An 18509-nucleotide genomic window follows, 5' to 3' on the forward strand; every position below is an offset into this window, starting at 1 on the left:
ATAGAATTCAAAGTTCTGACTGATTGACTGACTTATATATCAACGCACAGCCTAAACCGCTGGTCCTAGAGAGATGAAATTTGGAGGGTGTGTTCTTAGTAAAGAGGAAGTATCCACTAAGAAAGGATTTTTCGAAATTCCACCCCTAAGTGGGTTAAATGGGGGATAGAAGATTGTATGAAAGTCCGTCATTTTTGAAGTTACATCGATGAAAATTGGTAATTAAGCTTTCGGTTAAAAATAAAAAAATACGTATTTCACGATTTTGAATATTCTACTACCAAGGGGGTTAAAGAGGGGATGAAAGTTTGTATGCAAGTCCGTCATTTTTCAAGTTATTTTCATGAAAATTGGTATTTGGGGTTTAGCTCACAAATTAAGAAATACTACGTTGATTTTCTAAATTCTACCCGAGCGAAGCCGGGGAGGGTCAGCTAGTTACATTTAGTACGCTAGTGCGCACGATCACCGACCCGAGATACGCGCGAGTTGCATCGCTGCGTGATAGAAAAAGAAAAACAACCTATACATAGTAAAATTACTTTAACCCAAATGTGTGAAAAGTGATTAGGACTTCCGCCTTCTAATCGGAGGTCGGGGGTTCGATCCCGGGCACGCACCTCTAACTTTTCGGAGTGTGCATTTTAAGTAATTAAATGTCACTTTCTTTAACTGTGAAGGAAAACTTCGCGAGGAAACCTGCATGCACGAGAGTTCATCATAATGTTCTCCAAGGCGTGTGGAGTCTACCAATCCACACACGACTAGCGTGGCCAAAACTCGAGGAGACCCGTGCTCTGTAGTGAGCCGGCGATGGGTTAATCGTCCCTAATACGTAACTATGTAGGACTGTAGGTACACGGAGCACGCTGCAGCGATTATCTACGTGAAGGAGCACACATAATGGATGTCTTGCGAGCGAGGCGAGGGGGCGACACCGATTATGTCCAGTCCGTGGCACCACAACCATTTCAACGAGATAATATTATACATACTAGATGGTGCCCGCGACTACGTCCGCGTGGATTTAGGTTTTCAAAATTCCCGTGGGAACTCTTTGATTTTCCGGGATAAAAAGTAGCCTATGTCCTTCCTCGGGATGCAAGCTATCTCTGTACCTAATTTCGTCAAAATCGGTTGAACGGTTGGGCCCTGAAAGGCTAGCAGACAGACAGACACACTTTCGCATTTATAATATTAGTATGGATGTTATTTTATTTTTTATTTTATTATTTGATACACCAACGTACACTATATTCATTTAAAATATTGCATAAAATAGTTATTATGGATTATCCAGTACTGTTAAATCTATGAGCACACGAGTAGATATTATAGACCAGAGGGGAAGCTTCACACTAGCTCACGCACACCACGACGTGCCACGGACGCTCCGTGCGCCCAGCTTGGCGGCAAACGGAGCGTCCGTGACACGTCGTGGTGTGCGTGAGCTGCGCTAGAGTGAGTGAACCTACAGCCAGCCGCTAGTATGAAGCTTCCCCTCTGGTCTATATATCTACTCGTGTGCTATGAGCCCGTGTGACTTAAAAACTACGTATTTTTACAGAAACCTGGATAACCACCGACACAGATCATCATCATCATCATGACGCATTCATAATAAGGGTACTGATGGTACGGCACAGGTTCTTACCGAGAAACCTAATATTTTTATGTACAATGTACAAACAACATCTTTGACTTCAGTGTTGCAGTTAAATGGCAGGCCTCAGGATTTTCATGATTGTACCAGAAATCTACAGATCTCGGGTCTTATCATGAACCACCTCCCTTCCAGGCACTAACTCCCTTCGGCGGTGTTCCCATTACATTACAACATGGGGCTATCCAAGGGGCGGACCAACAAATTCTTGAAAGCCGGCAACGCATTCGCTGTTCCTTTGCAGATGTTCATGGGCGGCGGTTACGCCTGCTCGTTTGCTCGATCTTTTCATGAAAATATATATCATTTCGTGTTTTGTTTCGTTAGTGGCTTCGGCCGTAGCTAGTTACCATCCTACCGGCAAAGCCGTGCCGCCAAGCGATTTAGCGTTCCGGTACAATGCCGTGTAAAACCAAAGGTGTATGTATGGGTTAAATAAAAACTGCCATACTCCTTCCAGGTTAGCCCGCTTCTATCTTAGACTGCATCGTCACTTACCACCAGGTGAGATTGTAGTCAAGGTTGTTGTAGAATAAAAAAATAAAAAAAATACTTCTTCACCGATGATGAGTCCTTACAAGGTACACTCAATGAAACAAATTCAGAATCATCCATACTAATATTATAAATGCGAAAGTGTGTCTGTCTGTCTGTCTGTCTGTTAGCTTTTCACGGCCCAACAGTTCTACCGATTTTGATGAAATTTGGTACAGAGTTAACTTACATCCCGGGGCTGTAGGCTACTTTTTATCCGGGAAAATTAAAGAGTTTCCATGGGATTTTAGAAAAACCTAAATCCATGCGGACGAAGTCGCGGGCATCATCTAGTAATTTTATAATGTCTTCGCGTACACAATTGTGTATTTGACCACATCAAAAATAAATTATTTCTCAGTGATTATTAAATGAGTGAGGGTCTTCCAAAATACGTCAGATCCACATCCTTTGTTCGTTTTAAGTGTAATAACTATTAACCATTTTAAATTATCGATTAAACTAAAAAAGTACGTCATTATGATGTGACATCACATTCCAGCCCCCCAATTGTGTAAGAATAACCATTTCATGGCTATCGCAATCGTCAAGAATTCTGCCCTTTGATTGGCTGTGAAAAAATGTAAACAGCGAATCAACCAATCAAAGGGCAGAATTTCTTGACGATTGCGATAGCCATGAAATGGTTATTCTTACACAATTGGGGGGCAGGTCAGCAATATCTTCTAAAGAGTTCAAAATATTGCTTAATCGTCGTGTTTTCAAGATCCCTATGCCTAAAATTAAAACTTGTTTTGCTAGACGTTTCAGTCCATATGTGGAATCATTTATTTATAACAAAATAGTAAGCATATGTGACATCAAGCATTGTTCCATAAAGCAAGCCAAATCTAAAATTGCATCATGGCTCGCTTCCTTAAGCTACGATGAAACTGAAAAACTTTTCTTGCATTTAACATGAGGGCACTTTGTCATTACTATTTAGATAATAATCTATACTTAACACAATAATGTATATAATTAATCTTAACATAGCTTGCACTGTAACCTTATTTTTAATCTTAGATAAATACCTACCTTAATTAAGTGAACGTAGACTAGTAAACCGAGCGTCAATTTACCGGTTAATTGTTTATTGTTAATTCTATTAGGTACCCACGACACAGGACTACCTAATGTGGGTACCATAACACAATGTTATAATTGATATGGTAAATAAATATTTTTTCATTTTTCATTTTCAGTATTTCAGATCCACATCCTTTGTTCGTTTTAAGTGTAATAACTAATAACCATTTTAAATTATCGATTAAACTAAAAAAGTACGTCATTATGATGTGACATCACATTCCAGTATTTCATAGAATCTCGCATACTAAGCGCGCGTTTTGACGTTTCATAAAAAGTTACTGATTTGACTAGTTGTGAAATACCGTATTACAGCACAAGTTGTAACCTTGAGCATAATAATATAATGAGACGCCTGAAATTCCGACAAGTAACAATTAAACCTTGACACCTAACTAGTACGAATGTTGGACGTGAGGCCGATCGGAGGCATTTACGCAAACTATAGTTACCAACTTCAAATATTCAAAAGTTTTCACTACTTTTAAAGTAATCATCATCATCATTTATGAGTATATATGAAGTATAAGAAAGCTCAGAATCACTTAGCGGGCGATGGAGAAGCTACGCTTGGAGTTTCTTTACGTGATCAAATCAGAAATGAGTAGATCCGTAGGAGAACTAGAGTAACCGACATAGCTCAACGGGTTGCGAAGCTGAAGTGGCAATGGGCAGGGCACATAGTTCGTACAACCGATAGACGTTGGGGTCCCAAGGTGCTGGAATGGCGACCTCGCACCGGAAGACGCAGTATTGGAAGACCCCCCACTAGGTGGACGGACGACATCAGACGAGTCGCAGGGAGCCGCTGGATTCAGGTGGCGCAAGACCGTGGCGTGACCGTGGAAGTCCCTACAAGAGACCTATGTATGTCCAGCAGTGGACGTCTATCGGTTGACTTTTAAAGTGATAACAATAAATAACTTTCAGAGTTAGTTATGTGCGTTCTTAAGCAATCAAATGTCACTTGCTTTAACGGTGAAGGAAAACATCGTGAGGAAACCTGCATGCCCGAGAGCTCTCCGTAATTTTCTCAAAGGTGTGTAAAGTTAGGCGATCCGCACCTGGCCAGCGCGGCGTGGCGGACTGTGACCTAAACCCTTCTCAGAGAGGAAACCCGTGCTCAATAGTGGGCCGGTGATGGGTTGATGATGATAAAGAAGATTTTCTAAGCTATGTTAGTATTCGATAGATACAGTATGTGTGGAGAACCAGAAAGTTTCGACTAGGACTAAATTTGAATATTAGCTGTAACATGTTAAGATAATAATCTGGTAATCTCACCGCAAATCCGCCGTAGCCGTAATTTAAGTAATCTATGCTCGCAGGCGGCGTTGCATGACGTCATAATGTATAGTGACGTCAAAAGGTTAAACCTCATACGTCAAACTAGATTGCACTCATAATGTAGGTACATATTTATTGATTATTTATTGTAAATGGTAGCGTAAGGCATTGTGTATTGTTAAAGTTCATAATAGTGTTCTAGGTCAGTCGCTAGGTATACAGATAGGCAGAGGCGTGCAGGACATAGAGGCATAAAAGCATAGCTTACCCAGGTTTGATAGCTCAGTGCTCATTTCTCAATGACTTGCCGTTAAATAGATAACCTACCTCACTAATGCCTACCCTACGTTCAAAGCCTGTGCTCGCCACTGCAGATAGGTATAGTACACGACATGTCGAAATGGCAATCGGGGAGGGAAAGCTCCGCACACCCCCCTTTTTTTTCTCGTGAGGAAAATCCATCACGGATACCACCGGCCACGGGGGTGCACAGTGGTTATGTCGGACTCCTACCGACTAAACACCTCACGAAGTTCCACCCCACCGCTAACGACGGAGCACAGGGGACCAACAACGCCTCGTTACTCCGCCAGCGGATGTCCGCCGCAGCAGACCCACCACTGGGGCACTACGTGCTACCAAGCACCGTTAGAGGCATGCCGGAACCACAGCACGCCAACCAACCCGAGGAGCACACCGTGAGCGTACCGCCCGCACACCCCCTGTGAGCGCGGGTGACGTGCGGGCAGTGGCGTGCAGCTCATAGAAGCATAAACACACTGCTTACCCTCATTGTAATAAATCAATGCTTTTAAACTACCGTGAGTGATTTCCATTATAAATACTATCTGTCCCGGCTTACTCACGTGCAGTGGCGTGCAGGTCATAGAGGCATAAATGCACTGCTTACCCCAGTTGCATAGCTCAATACATATTTTTCATAATGACCTGCCAGTAAACAGGCTCTTACTTAACTAGTGCCTACCCTGGCTTCAAACCCTGTGCACGCCACTGCTCACGTGTGTAGTCGACGTTAGGACAAGGGCATCAGTCGTGGGACGGGACACCATTAGCTTCGCGTGCCTGGATTTCGGTGACGGTTCCAGTGATGAAGAACAGCAGGAACTGTCGGGAGACGATCGGCAGCTGTCTCCCCCCCCCACCCCAGCCACCCTCACAACGGGCTCTACGGGCAGCGGCACGAGCGTCCCGCAGTCAAAACCGCGGCGCGTGCGCGGACGGACTCCCTTGAAAAAGGACCCCGGATGGGTTCGAAACTAGTCGGGCTAACGTCGACTACACACGTGAGTAAGCCGGGACAGATAGTATTTACAAATCAATGCTTATTTTTCATTATAACCTGCCGTAAAATAAGTTCTTACCTAAATGCATACCCTGGCTTGAACTCCTGTGCACGCCACTGCGTGCGGGCGTGCGGGGCGTCCTGTCCCCCCGCCCGCTATCATCGCTCTTTACACTGTCCAGCAATGGACATCCAGTATTGTAAGTACTGATGATGATGATGAGTCCGTGAATCAGCGAAATGATATAGAGTATCCAGCAATAAACCCAATTAGTACTGCAGCTATTTATAACCGCACTACAAGGAAAATAGCTAAATATAGATCTTAGGAATTGGGTTACATCGTAAATGATAGTGAGCATTATAACTCAAGACAATACGTACAGACAATATATTGTCTTCCCTGCCGGTAAAGCTGTGTCGCCAAGCTATTTAGCGTTCCGGTACGATGCCATGCCATGCCAAGAAGAAAGAAAAACGTTTATTTTTTAAGGCTGTACCACACATTACCATTATTAGGTTAGGTTATCCCGGCGCCTCTTATACTTGAGTAGTAAAGTCAAAAGACCTCAAGTAGAAGAAGCGCCGGAATAAACCATGTCATGTGTGGCACAACCCGAAAAAAAAAAAAAAAAGGGGTATGGATTTTAATAAAAACCACCATACCCCTTCCGGGTTAGCCCGCTTCGATCTTAGACTGCCACTTCCACCACCACCACCACTTTCCACCATGTGAGATTGCAGGCAAGGGCTAACTTGTTTCTGAATGATAATAAAAAGATTCCTGGTGAAAAGGCAGCCTTACCGAAAGAATTCGGCGTATTGACTGGGCACATGACCGCGTTATCAGATAAGCTATCAGGCGCATTAGGTGTGATATAAGCTTGTGATAGCGGTTTGATAAGCCGAGATAATCTCTACAAAGTCAATGTCGCGCTGGGAGTTGTGACAGTTCACTCACTTCCTGTACCCCTTTTTTTTTCTTTTTTTTTTTTTCCCGTGGGGAAATCCTCATGGATGCCACCGCACCCGGGGAGGTGCGGAGGTTATGTCGGACTCTTACCGACTAAAACCCCACGATGTTCCACGCATCGCCTGGTGGCTGGGCCACGGGGCCAAACACGTTCGCGCAACCCAGCCAGCGGCGCCTGCTGAGGACCCACCTCAGGGGACCAATGAAGTCCCTACACACCGTCTGAGGCGCATCAGGAACACGAAGGTGCGCCTCCCGACTCGAGGACTGGTTTCTTTCCGGACGATAGACTCCCCGCGTCCATTGCCCGAGAGTCCTTCTAAAGGGGGTAGGCGGCGGTCGTGGGCGGCTCGCCTACGCCCGACCCTCCTACGACGGATGGCATGAGAGTCGAAATCATCTTCTCTCATGCGCTCCGCCGACTCCTTCTGCGACATTATCTCCTCGCAAAAGGACTCTACCGCTTTCCAAACCCATCGCTGCCCGCCATGGCTTTGACCACGGCTGGCAGGGAGAGGTCTTGCCCCACTGCCGCCACGAGCGTCTCTCGCGACTCAGCCCATGCTGGGCACTCTGCCAGAGTGTGTTGCGCCGTGTCTACGGCGCTGCCACACTCATGGCACTCCTCAGTAGGCTCTCTACCTGCGATCTTGCACAGGTACCTTCCGAAGCAGCCGTGCCCCGAAAGAACCTGCACAAGATGGAAGGTAAGTACTCCGTGCCCTCTCTCCACCCACTGTTGAAGAACGGACCGGATCGCCGCCACTGTCCTGTGACCTGCGCTGGGTGATTCGAGTCTCCCCCACCATTGGTGGACGAGCTCGGCCTACTTCCTGTACCCCTAGCACAAGTCAGTAGGTTCTGTACATTTCGATAAATCATTAATAGTACACGGCAGAAAATCAGCCTCCGCGTGGACTACACAAATTTCAAACCTTTATTTCACCCACTTAGGGGTTGAATTTTCAAAAATCCTTTCTTAACGGATGCCTACGTCATAATAGCTATCTGCATGCCCGATCCGTCCTGTAGTTTAAGCTGTGCGTTGATAGGTCAGTCAGTCACCTCCTTTTATATATTTAGACTAGCTTATGCTCGCGACTTCGTTCGCGTGGACTACACAAATTTCAAACTCCTATTTCACCCCCTTAGGGGTTGAATTTTCAAAAATCTTTTCTTAGCGGATGCCTACGTCATAATAGCTATCTGCATGCAAAATTTCAGCCCGATCCGTCCAGTAGTTTGAGCTGTGCGTTGATAGATCAGTCAGTCAGTCAGTCAGTCAGTCAGTCAGTCAGTCAGTCAGTCAGTCAGTCAGTCAGTCAGTCACCATTTCCTTTTATATATTTAGATTATGGGGTTTTTTACGAAACAGTAGGTATTTTGGTTTTTCTTTCGCCTGGGTTTTCAACAATAGCTAATTAAAATCCATTTATTGCTACCCATACGGGCATTACTTCATAAATTATTTTTCATTGCGCAAATCGTTAAATTTTTTCTGCATTTTTTTGCAATGCATATCTTATAACCAGGTCGGGGGGGAAATACCGTTGTTATCATATTAAGGTGGATTCATGCTGCACCATTCACGGGCCGTCCGTGGAGCTGTCAAGAGTTTTATGACCGGGCACGTGGCACGGGTAAGTAGTGACTAGTCCACGCGGACGAAGTTCAACACCTTATTTTATCCCCTTAGGGGCTGAATTTCCAAAAATCATTTCTTAGCGGCTGTCTACGTCATGATAGCTATCTGCATGCCAAATTTCAGCTCGATCCGTCCAGTGAGCCGTGCGTTGATAGATCAGTCACACAGTCAGTCAGTCACCGTTTCCATTTATATATTTAGATAAATAAAAATCAAATAGAAATTAAAACACCGGAGGGCTGGCAGTTATCTCGGTCAGCAAACTAGTCTGTCAACGAGGTATCGCAGCCAGCGTTCTGGGCACCCTACCTCGTTACGATGGTTTAGATTTAGATGATATTTTTGAATTGTAGTTTTACTATTTAATTGTTATAGGCTTGTATTCTACTAATAAAATGTAATGAACACAAAAAATAGAAATAAAAAGGTTTTTTATTCAAATAAACTTTTACAAGTCTCTTGACTCTTGACGTCTTTCTTTGAGAAAGTTTGACCCTTGGGTCATTAAATCCATTTGCCACTACTTCAAAATGTCTTTCCTACCGAGAACCAGCAAGAAACTCGGCGGTTGTGCTCTAGAAAACAGATCTTCTACCTCGGACCGCAACCAGGCCGCACACGGTGTATCGTAAACCCACCCTAATGTAAAGCGCACTCGTTTTCAAAACCCGTTTCTTTGGATGACCTAAGTCCGAACTTTTACCAGTTCTTGCAATATTTTATGATACCATCTTGGGCGAATCTCGCACTCGGATCACGGCTTATAATGACGTTGGGACGAATGGGTTGGTTGCAGTGGCGTGCACAAGGCTAGAAGCCAGGGTAAGCATTAGTTAGGTAGGAACCTGTTTACTGGCAGGTCATAATGAAAAATATTATGCATTAAGCTATTACAACTGGGGCAAGCAGTGCATTTATGCCTCTATGACCTGCACGCCACTGGTTGGTTTTTTTTATTTTTATTTTTTAAAAAGAATATTAGTTAAATGACAAATATTCCCCTTTCCTCTCCAACTAAGCGTCAGGCTTGTGCTAGGAGTAGGTACGACAATAGTGCAACGGGCGGGGTTTGAACCGTCGACCTTTCGGTTTTCAGTCCACTCCTTTACCGGTTGAGCTATTGAGGCTCAAATTGAGGTTGTACTCGATTAGTCCGTACGCGCCCAAGACTGGCGCGAGTCCACGTCCGGGTCACTTTAGAAATCGGGGACCTCGTCTTCGCTGGCAAAGACGCTGTGCAGAGGTTGTAATGGTGTATTGCTCTACAAGATACGGTCATTGCCGGTCATGATATGATCGTCGCGCGTCGGGGTCGTTAAGGATGTGCCTAGGGCGTCTTTTATCGGGGGTCCGGTTACTATGGGGGTGTTGTAGAAGGTTATGGTAACAGATTACATTTATGATTGATTCTCTATTTAGACCTTGTAAAAGATTTATAGGTCTACTAGCTTATGCTCACGACTTCGTCCGCGTGGACTGCACAAATTTCAAGCCCCTATTTTACCTCCTTAGCGGTTGAATTTTCAAAAATCCTTCCTTAGTGGACGCCTACGTCATAATAGCTATCTGCATGCCAAATTTCAGCCCAATCCGTCCAGTAGTTTGAGCTGTGCCTTGATAGATCAGCTAGTCAGTCAGTCAGTCAGCTTTTCCTTTAATAATAACTAGCTTATGCTCGCGACTTCGTCCGCGTGGACTACAAAATTTCAAAACCCTATTTCACCCCCTTAGGAGTTGAATTTTCAAAAATCCTTTCTTAGCGGATGCCAACGTCATAATAGCTATCTGCATGCCAAATTTCAGCCCGATCCGTCCAGTAGTTTGAGCTGTGCGTTGATAGATCAGTCAGTCAGTCAGTCACCTTTTCCTTTTATATATATAGATTTTGGAGTACGGTGCGAATGCCGTATCATGATGCCGCATAATTGGTTCGTCAGTCAACTTTTGTTTACGTTTACCGTCGCGCGTTACGTACCTATGACACATTACAAACAATAGAATTAATATTAAAACGAGAACAAAATTAATCAATTTAATCATGCTTTAATCCCACCAAAACACAGATAACTATAGTCCGCGACAGATTGAGATGGCAATCGGGGTATGAGGCGGGGGGGTACTTACCTACTGTTAGGTATCTACATTCGTCAAAAATACACAAATTAAGTAGATCTTAGCCTACATTAATTAGCCTAGATCTTCGTGGAAAGTACCTAAATATCTACCTATACAACTCGATATACACCGTTATGCTTTTTTTTCTTATTCATGCAAACGCATGACCACAATCACACCTGATGGAAAGTGATGATAAAGTGTTTTATAGGACTTACTAGCTTATGCTCGCGACTTCGTCCGCGTGGTCAAACACATATTGCACTTGCATTGAATTTTCAGAAATCCTTTCTTAGCGGATGCCTACGTCATAATAGCTATCTGCATTCTGCATGCCAAATTTCAGCCCGATCCGTCCAGTAGTTTGAGTTGTGCGTTGATAGATCAGTCAGTCAATCAGTCAGTTAGTCACCTTTTCCTTTTATATATTTAGATATCTATTTTAGTACTTATTTAGAAATATTAAAAGCAAGTTTTAAGATGTTTTTAAGAATCGCTACTTTAAGCCTCCAGTCATTTAAAAAAATGCCAAAAATGGACTTGGCCTCTTTTTGTTTGAAGCGTCCAATTGTAGGTATTATGGTAGGCAGGTCTGTCTGTTCTTTTGGATTAAGATAAGCTAGATTGGTTAACGCGGGGTATTAGCGCTCTAGCTCTATTATTTAGCGTGATAAACACTTTTGTTTTTTAAAGCATAGACAAAATGTTTTTGTAGGTTTTTAATCTATCCAATCTGAGTACAATACCTATATCATGTTTCTGATTCATGATCATCTCAATACGCGCCGGTCCACTACTGAGCACGGGTGATGGAAAGGGAGTTACAACGCTCAGCAATGAAGAATTTAACGCAGGAGGAAGAAGACTTCTAGCAGAACTTTTACGCTTAGGAGGGGAAATTTCCCCAGAGTCCGTTCAATCAATCAATCAATCAGCCTGTTTGCGCCCACTGCTGGACATAGGCCTTCCCAAGAGCGCGCCACCACACACGATCCTCCGCCTTCCTCATCCACCCATTTCCCGCTATCTTCTTAAGGTCGTCAGTCCAGCGGGTTGGAGGTCGTCCCACACTGCACTTGCTGTCCGTCCAAAGTCCGTTGTATAGTGAAAAATACCAAGAGACCTTACTATATAAACGTAATTTTTTTTTTTTTAAGAATATTACTTTACAAATGGTATTTTGAAAGACATAAATAGAAACTTAGGAACTAGATGGGTTTTAAAACCAATCTAAAAAGAAGTATTTTCATTTCCTGTGTTGTGTTTTTTAATGAGATGTTAGAGTACTCAATACGCAATGACCCCACTATCTAGGGTCAAAAAGGGTATTCTAAGGGTCAAAAATGCTATTTATTATCAATTAACCCAGTAAAACCAATCCAAAGGTAAAAGTTTCATTAGACACATAAAAACTTTTTTTCTAGGGCAAACAATGTATTGTTGAGTGACCATCTCCTTTATGATTTTCTTATTTTGCCCTTCGGTTCGGGTCTTTAACTATGCCCATGCAAAAAATCACGTCGATCAGTTGCTCCGTTGCGACGTGATTGAAGGACAAACCAACAAAAAAAACACACTTTCGCATTTATATTATGGGTATTGACTAAAAATTTTCTGATAACTCAAGCCATTTCTGGTAATTAAGGTATTTTACTGTCGATAAAAAAGGTCTTATCAAGCAGACAGACAGACAACAAAGTGATATACCTATAAGTTTTTCATTATGAGTCACAGAACCCTACAAATTACACAATATTTAGAAAATAACCACAAATTCACGGTTTTCACATTTTTCCCCTTATGTCTGCTATAAGACCTACCTACCTGCCAAATTTCATGATTCTAGAATCTAGATCAACGGGAAGTACCCTGTAGGTTTTTTGACAGACCGACAGACAACAAAGTGATCCTATAAGGGTTCCGTTTTTCCTTTTGAGGTACGGAACCCTAAAAACTACATTTCCCAAGAGTTTAGTTCAGAGGTGGTCGTGATGTAAAGAATAGTTAACTAAGTACAGGTAGTTAGTGCATTTTTTTTTCCTCAACATTGCATTGACTCCAAGGCTCATGGTGTCTCATTTCCTAATGTATTTTATATCATTGCACTTATAATTTACAACTATTTAACTAGGCGGCGTCGATTCTAATGTCTTTCTCTTAACCAATGCTTACTAACAAATACTTATACAGGACTAGAGTCTAGACCATGCCCGCCACTTCGTCCGCGTAGATTAAAGTTTTTAAAAATCCCGTGGGAACTCTTTGTGTTTCCGGGATAAAAAGTCTATGTCCTTCCCCGGGATGCAAGCTATCGCTGTACCGAATTTCGTCAAAATCGGTTGAACGGTTGAGCCGTGAAAAGCTAGCAGACAGACAGACAGACAGAAACACTTTCGCATTTATAATATTAGTAATTAAGTATGGATGTAACCAGAATGCAGGCAAAAACGAAGACTGGTGTTAGTACCTACTGATGATTACTGATAATATGTTACCACAAAAAAAAACGCGAAATATTGCAAATAAAACATCTGACTGACGCTAGAGGTCAACGAACGTTGCGTAAGTAGGCCACTAGGAGTCAATGCCGCGTCGTAGGCATGACACTGACTCTTAAAAAAGTATTATTACTTAGTAAATAGCTACTAAGCTGTGATAGCCTAGTGGTTAGGACGTCCGCCTTCTAATCGGAGGTCGGGGGTTCTTTAACGGTGAAGGAAAACATCGTGAGGAAACCTGCATGCCTGAGAGTTCTCCATGATGTTCTCAAAGGTGTGTGAAGTCTACCAATCCGCACATGGCCAGCGTGGTAGACTATGGCCAAAAACCTTTCTCACTCTCCCGCGCTCTGTAGTGAGCCTTTGATGGGTTGATCATGATGATGATGAAATAGCTACACTAAAAGACTAAAGAGGTTTGTTTGCGTGTCCTAATTCAAGTCGTAAATGATTGAATCGATTGACGAGATGAGTTGTTCATAGGCCTGCCGCCCGGAGAATATAAAACTGATTCGCATCTGAATCTATTTCAATTCCATATCATTTGACATACAAGCGAATTGCTATTGAACGCTTAAACATTATTATCATCCGAACGTATGGCATTCCGAACCAGTGGTAAATTAAAACTACCTGACTATTCATAAGCACTTTTAAAAAGTTTACATGAATAAAAAAACATTCTATTCTATTCTATTCTATTCATCATCATCATCCGATAGACGTCCACAACTGGACATAATTCTCTTGTAGGGACTTTCATACGCTACGGTCTCCGACGCCTGAGTCCAGCGGCTCCCAGCGACTCGCCTAACGTCGTCCGTCCTCCGTGCGAGGTCGCCATTCCAGCACCTTGGGCAGGGCACATAATACTTCGTAACACGAGCGAGAGCTGGATGCTGACGCCCACCCGCTCCGCAGAAGAAGACAGAGGAGACATTACGCTCACCTCCTCTTGCCCTAGTTTTCGATGACGCAGTGGTAGCGCTGTGGTCTTATTAATAGGAGGTCCCGGGTTCGATTCCTGGCAGGGGTTCATAATTTAAAAGCCTCAATAGCTCAACGGGTAAAGGAGTGGACTGAAAACCGAAAGGTCGACGGTTCAAACCCCGCCCGTTGCACTATTGTCATACCTACTCCTAGCACAAGCTTGACGCTTAGTTGGAGAGGAAAGGGGAATATTAGTCATTTAACATGGATAATATTCTTTAAAAAAAAAAAAAAAAACTAAATTTCTGGTCTGGTCTGGTGGGAGGCTTCGGCCGTGGCTAGTTACCACCCTACCGGCAACGCCATGCCACCAAGCGTTCCGGTACGATGCCGCGTAGATGCCGCGCTACTTTTTATCCCGGAAAATCAATCAGTTCCCAGGGGATTTTTAAAATTAAAAGCCTAAATCCACGCGGACGAAGTCGTGGGAATCATCTAGTATAGTATTGAAGTATGGATTACGTCAATCCATCAGCCTGTTTGCATCCACTGCTGGACATAGGCCTTATACTACAGCAGCAATCTTACCTACACTTCTTGGGAAGTAGGTAAATAATATAAGACAATTTATGTAGGTTTTAATTTTAGTTTCATTATCTATACTAAATGCTAGCAATAATATGGGTGCTTATTATACTAATAGATAAAGCCATTATGATTCAAATTTTTCACAGATTTGACAACCATATAAAGAAGCATACAGAATTGCACTAGAACAACTCTATTACCTACTTTCAATAACATTCAAATATTTATTGTTAACTGATCTCCATGAATTCGGACTAGACAAAGTCGTACAATAGATTTTTATTATAATATTTATACAGCATATTTTTTAGAGTAACACATTTTGTAGTAGACATAGCACTTGTCTTTTATTGACGACCTCCGTGGCGCAGTGGTAAGCACTGTCTTGTAAGTGGGATGTCCTGGGTTCGATTTCCGGCGGGGGTTTGGTATTTCTTAATTTCTAAAATTCTGGTCTAGTTTGGTGGGGCTTCGGCCGTGGCTAGTTACCAGCCTACCGGCAAAGCCGTACGATGCCGTGTAGAAACCAAAAGGGGTGGGGGTTTATTAAAAACTGCCATACCCCTTCCAGGTTAGCCTGCTACTATCTTAAACTGCATCATTACTTACCACCAGGTGAGATTGCAGTAAAGGGCTAACTTGTATCTGAATAAATAAATAAAAACATATTCTAACAATTTGTGGTTACAGGAACTAAGAAACTACAATTCCAAACTTACTGTAACATGATAATAATTTAATTCAACAGTATGACAAATGAATAACCAAAAAAATGATTATTTAGTAATAATGGTCTACTCACACTTGTAACACATAGTAAGCTTACACTAAGTTGAGTCATACCTAATTCATACTATTTTATAGAAACACACTAAAAAGCAGTTTAATATCATGGAGGCTAACTTGGAGTGGGTAGATATGGCAGTTTAATTAAGCCCATACCCCTAATTATTTAGATGGATATAATAATAGTTGAAGACCTATAGATAGAGTGACATAAGCTAGTTTTTATCCCGGAAAATCAAACACTGCCCACGCTGAAGAAGTCACAGGCATCATCTTAATTCTCACACTCTTACTATCTTGATCATGGTAGCATGTCATTTATATGACCAAATGGGCAAATACATAGAAGAATAATGCATAAAGCATCTCCCCTCATGGGAGTGTGTGTCACTTTTTTACACAGCATAATAATATTTTACCTGTACTATTTTTTTTAATACTAAGCATGTGACTTACTTTGCAATAAATTAGCAAAATGTATGTAAATTGTGTTAGTCACACTATAATTCAATATTTATGAGTCTTAAAATCGCAAAACTATTGAATTTGCATTTAAATGACCCATTTTGTTCCAAATGCACAGTTTTTAGGGTTCCATACCTCAAATGAAACCCTTGTAGGATTACTTTGTTGTCTGTCTGTCTGTCAAGAAAACCTATAGGGTACTTCCCGTTAACCTAGAATCATGAAGTTTGGTAGGTAGGTCTTATAGCACAAGTAAAGGAGTAACTCCGAAAACCATAAATTTGTGGTTACATCACGAAAACAATATTAAAATGTGTTTCAATTTTCATAGTAAGATAATTATACCAAGTGGGGTATCACTACCATATGAAAAGACTTTACATTCTAAAACAGATTTTTATTTATTTTCATAGGTGCCTATAAAAATAGCCGAGTACGGAACCCTCGGTGCGCGAGTTTGACTCGCACTTGGCCGGTTTTTCTATTGTTACATAACTAAGGAGAGTATAAATGTCTGTACTGACTGACCAATTTACCAAATAGTGTCCGAATGGCTAGACATATTGAGCTTGAAATGACATCTTTGTGCTCTACGTAAGTTGAGAACTGCTAGATACATTTAAATTGGGTATTTTCCTACTTTTGAATTTGAAAAATATTATTACTTTATTATAAACTAGGATAAAAATAATGACGTACGCTGAAAAAAATATTAAAATCCAACAAAGATTTACAAAGTTACAGGCATTTTAATTTTGGAGTGGGAGGGTCTTCTATCCCTTTCTCGCAAAACGAAAATTTGTATGAAACCGCACGAAGCTACTATGGCATAAGTAAGGTGTGACGTCAAAATGCTATATCGCTATCTCTGTCTAATCAGCAATATTTAAATGCTAATAACTTTTTTGTTATTTGACTGATCTGAGAGAACTTTGCTCAGGTAGGCAGGTTTTTTTTAAATATAAATGGCGAGCAAACGTGCAGGCGGGTCACATGGTGTTAAGTGATTGCCACCACCCATGAATATTTGCAGTACCAGAGGAACCACCAATGTGTTGCCGGCCTTTTGTTGGTCAAGGAATTTGTTGGTCTGCCACTTGAATAACCCCATGTTGTTATCAAATTTGAACACTGCCGAAGGGAGTTGATTCTACAGTTTGCATGTGTGTGGAAAAAAGCATCTGGCACAACAGACGGTCGAAGTGCACCAAACACCCAGGTGGTGAGTGTTAAATTGTTTGCAGTGGCATGCAGTGCAGTTGTAGAAAAAGAAGGATGGAAGGGGTGGTGAGGTTTTAAATATTCCAGAATTGCTCCCAGAAGTTTTCTCTGCATGTAAAATCAACATTGGACTAACTACGACTTGTGTCATGATCTCTGGCACTCATTAGGTGACCTGATAGCATAGAGAATATACTTTTATTTTATTTTATTCAGATACAAGTTAGCCCTTGACAGCAATCTCACCTGGTGGTAAGTGATGATGCAGTCTCAGATGAAAGCGGGCTAACCTGGAAGGGGTATGTATGGCAGTCTTGCAAGGGAATAAATAGTTGTCCTTTTGAAAATGATTTTATTTAATAGGAAATCTTTAAATGACACCACCCACTCAAGCTTTGTGCAATATTAAGTAACTATTTAATTAAGATAAGTATTAAGTAGGCACCTCATTAAGATAAAGATTAAATGGACAACAGACAGCATCCGCCTATAAGATGTTACTTAGTTACATAATTAAACTTATCTTTAAAGTTCACTGAAACACAGTATATAAACATCAGAATTGTATCAGAAAATACTAGCTGATGAAAAATGATAAATTTATATTGCTATAGGTACATCTAAAAACACAATCATTAAATCAGTTCCCAGACTTGTTAATATTTTATTCATATGGATAAGCAGAACTGATTACCTACGTTTGTTTGTAACATAAATATTGTAAAATTACACGGATGTTATATATGTAACCCTGCAGTGAAATCATTATGTAGAAACGTTTTCTAGATGGAAAAGAAAGTTTCAACTTTCGACTTTTATTTCGCCAACTTTATAAAGTTATCTCAGCACTTACCAAAGTATTTTGGTATCCCAAACCAGCCTCATCGTCCGAAGTTTCCTCCTTTTTCAGTTCCTTCATAGCTGCTGTTCCTCACAAATCAAAATAAACAGTTCCAACTTCCAAACAAAACAACGCGAAAATTTTACACTTTGCAAAATCACAGCTCAGTCGACCGTCCGTGGACTTGTAACTTTTTTTTAGCCGGCTTTGATTTGACTTATGACGTCCGTTCAGTAGTAACCACCTCCGTATTCATGGTCCAGTGTGTATCACACGATTATTTTGTAATTGAATAAACGCGATTTAATGCAAATTGCGCGTGAGCAACAGGAAATATAGCTCAGCAATCAACACACGTTCAAATCACTTCTCGTCCAATGACCGACTGCGAAGTTGACAATTTGAATTGAAATGACACTTTGTATTGTTGTCTGTCAAATATTTACCGCCCGCGGTGACAGTTCGTGCATTCAATTTCATAGTTTGGGGACGATTTGTCCGTGAACTAGAAGTTATCGGCTTATCACAATAAACTGATTTCGATCTGTTGTAATCTTTTTTTATCAATGAT

General features: G+C 41.7%; 2 protein-coding genes across 3 annotated transcripts in view; one reads left to right on the forward strand and one right to left on the reverse strand.

Moving 5' to 3' along the window:
- Positions 1–18335, reverse strand: part of ClC-a (chloride channel protein 2) — a 68602-nt gene extending 50267 nt beyond the window's left edge. The window contains exon 1 of the mRNA XM_069506528.1: positions 17951–18335. Coding sequence (XP_069362629.1) covers positions 17951–18016 — 66 coding nt within the window. The 5' untranslated portion in view covers positions 18017–18335. The remainder of the gene's footprint in view (positions 1–17950) is intronic.
- The window catches only part of daw (dawdle), a 104854-nt gene that overhangs the window by 77654 nt on the left and 8691 nt on the right, over positions 1–18509 (forward strand). The window lies entirely within an intron of this gene.

Source organism: Maniola hyperantus, chromosome 23 (genome assembly GCF_902806685.2).
Source record: "Maniola hyperantus chromosome 23, iAphHyp1.2, whole genome shotgun sequence".
Classification (NCBI taxonomy): domain Eukaryota; kingdom Metazoa; phylum Arthropoda; class Insecta; order Lepidoptera; family Nymphalidae; genus Maniola; species Maniola hyperantus.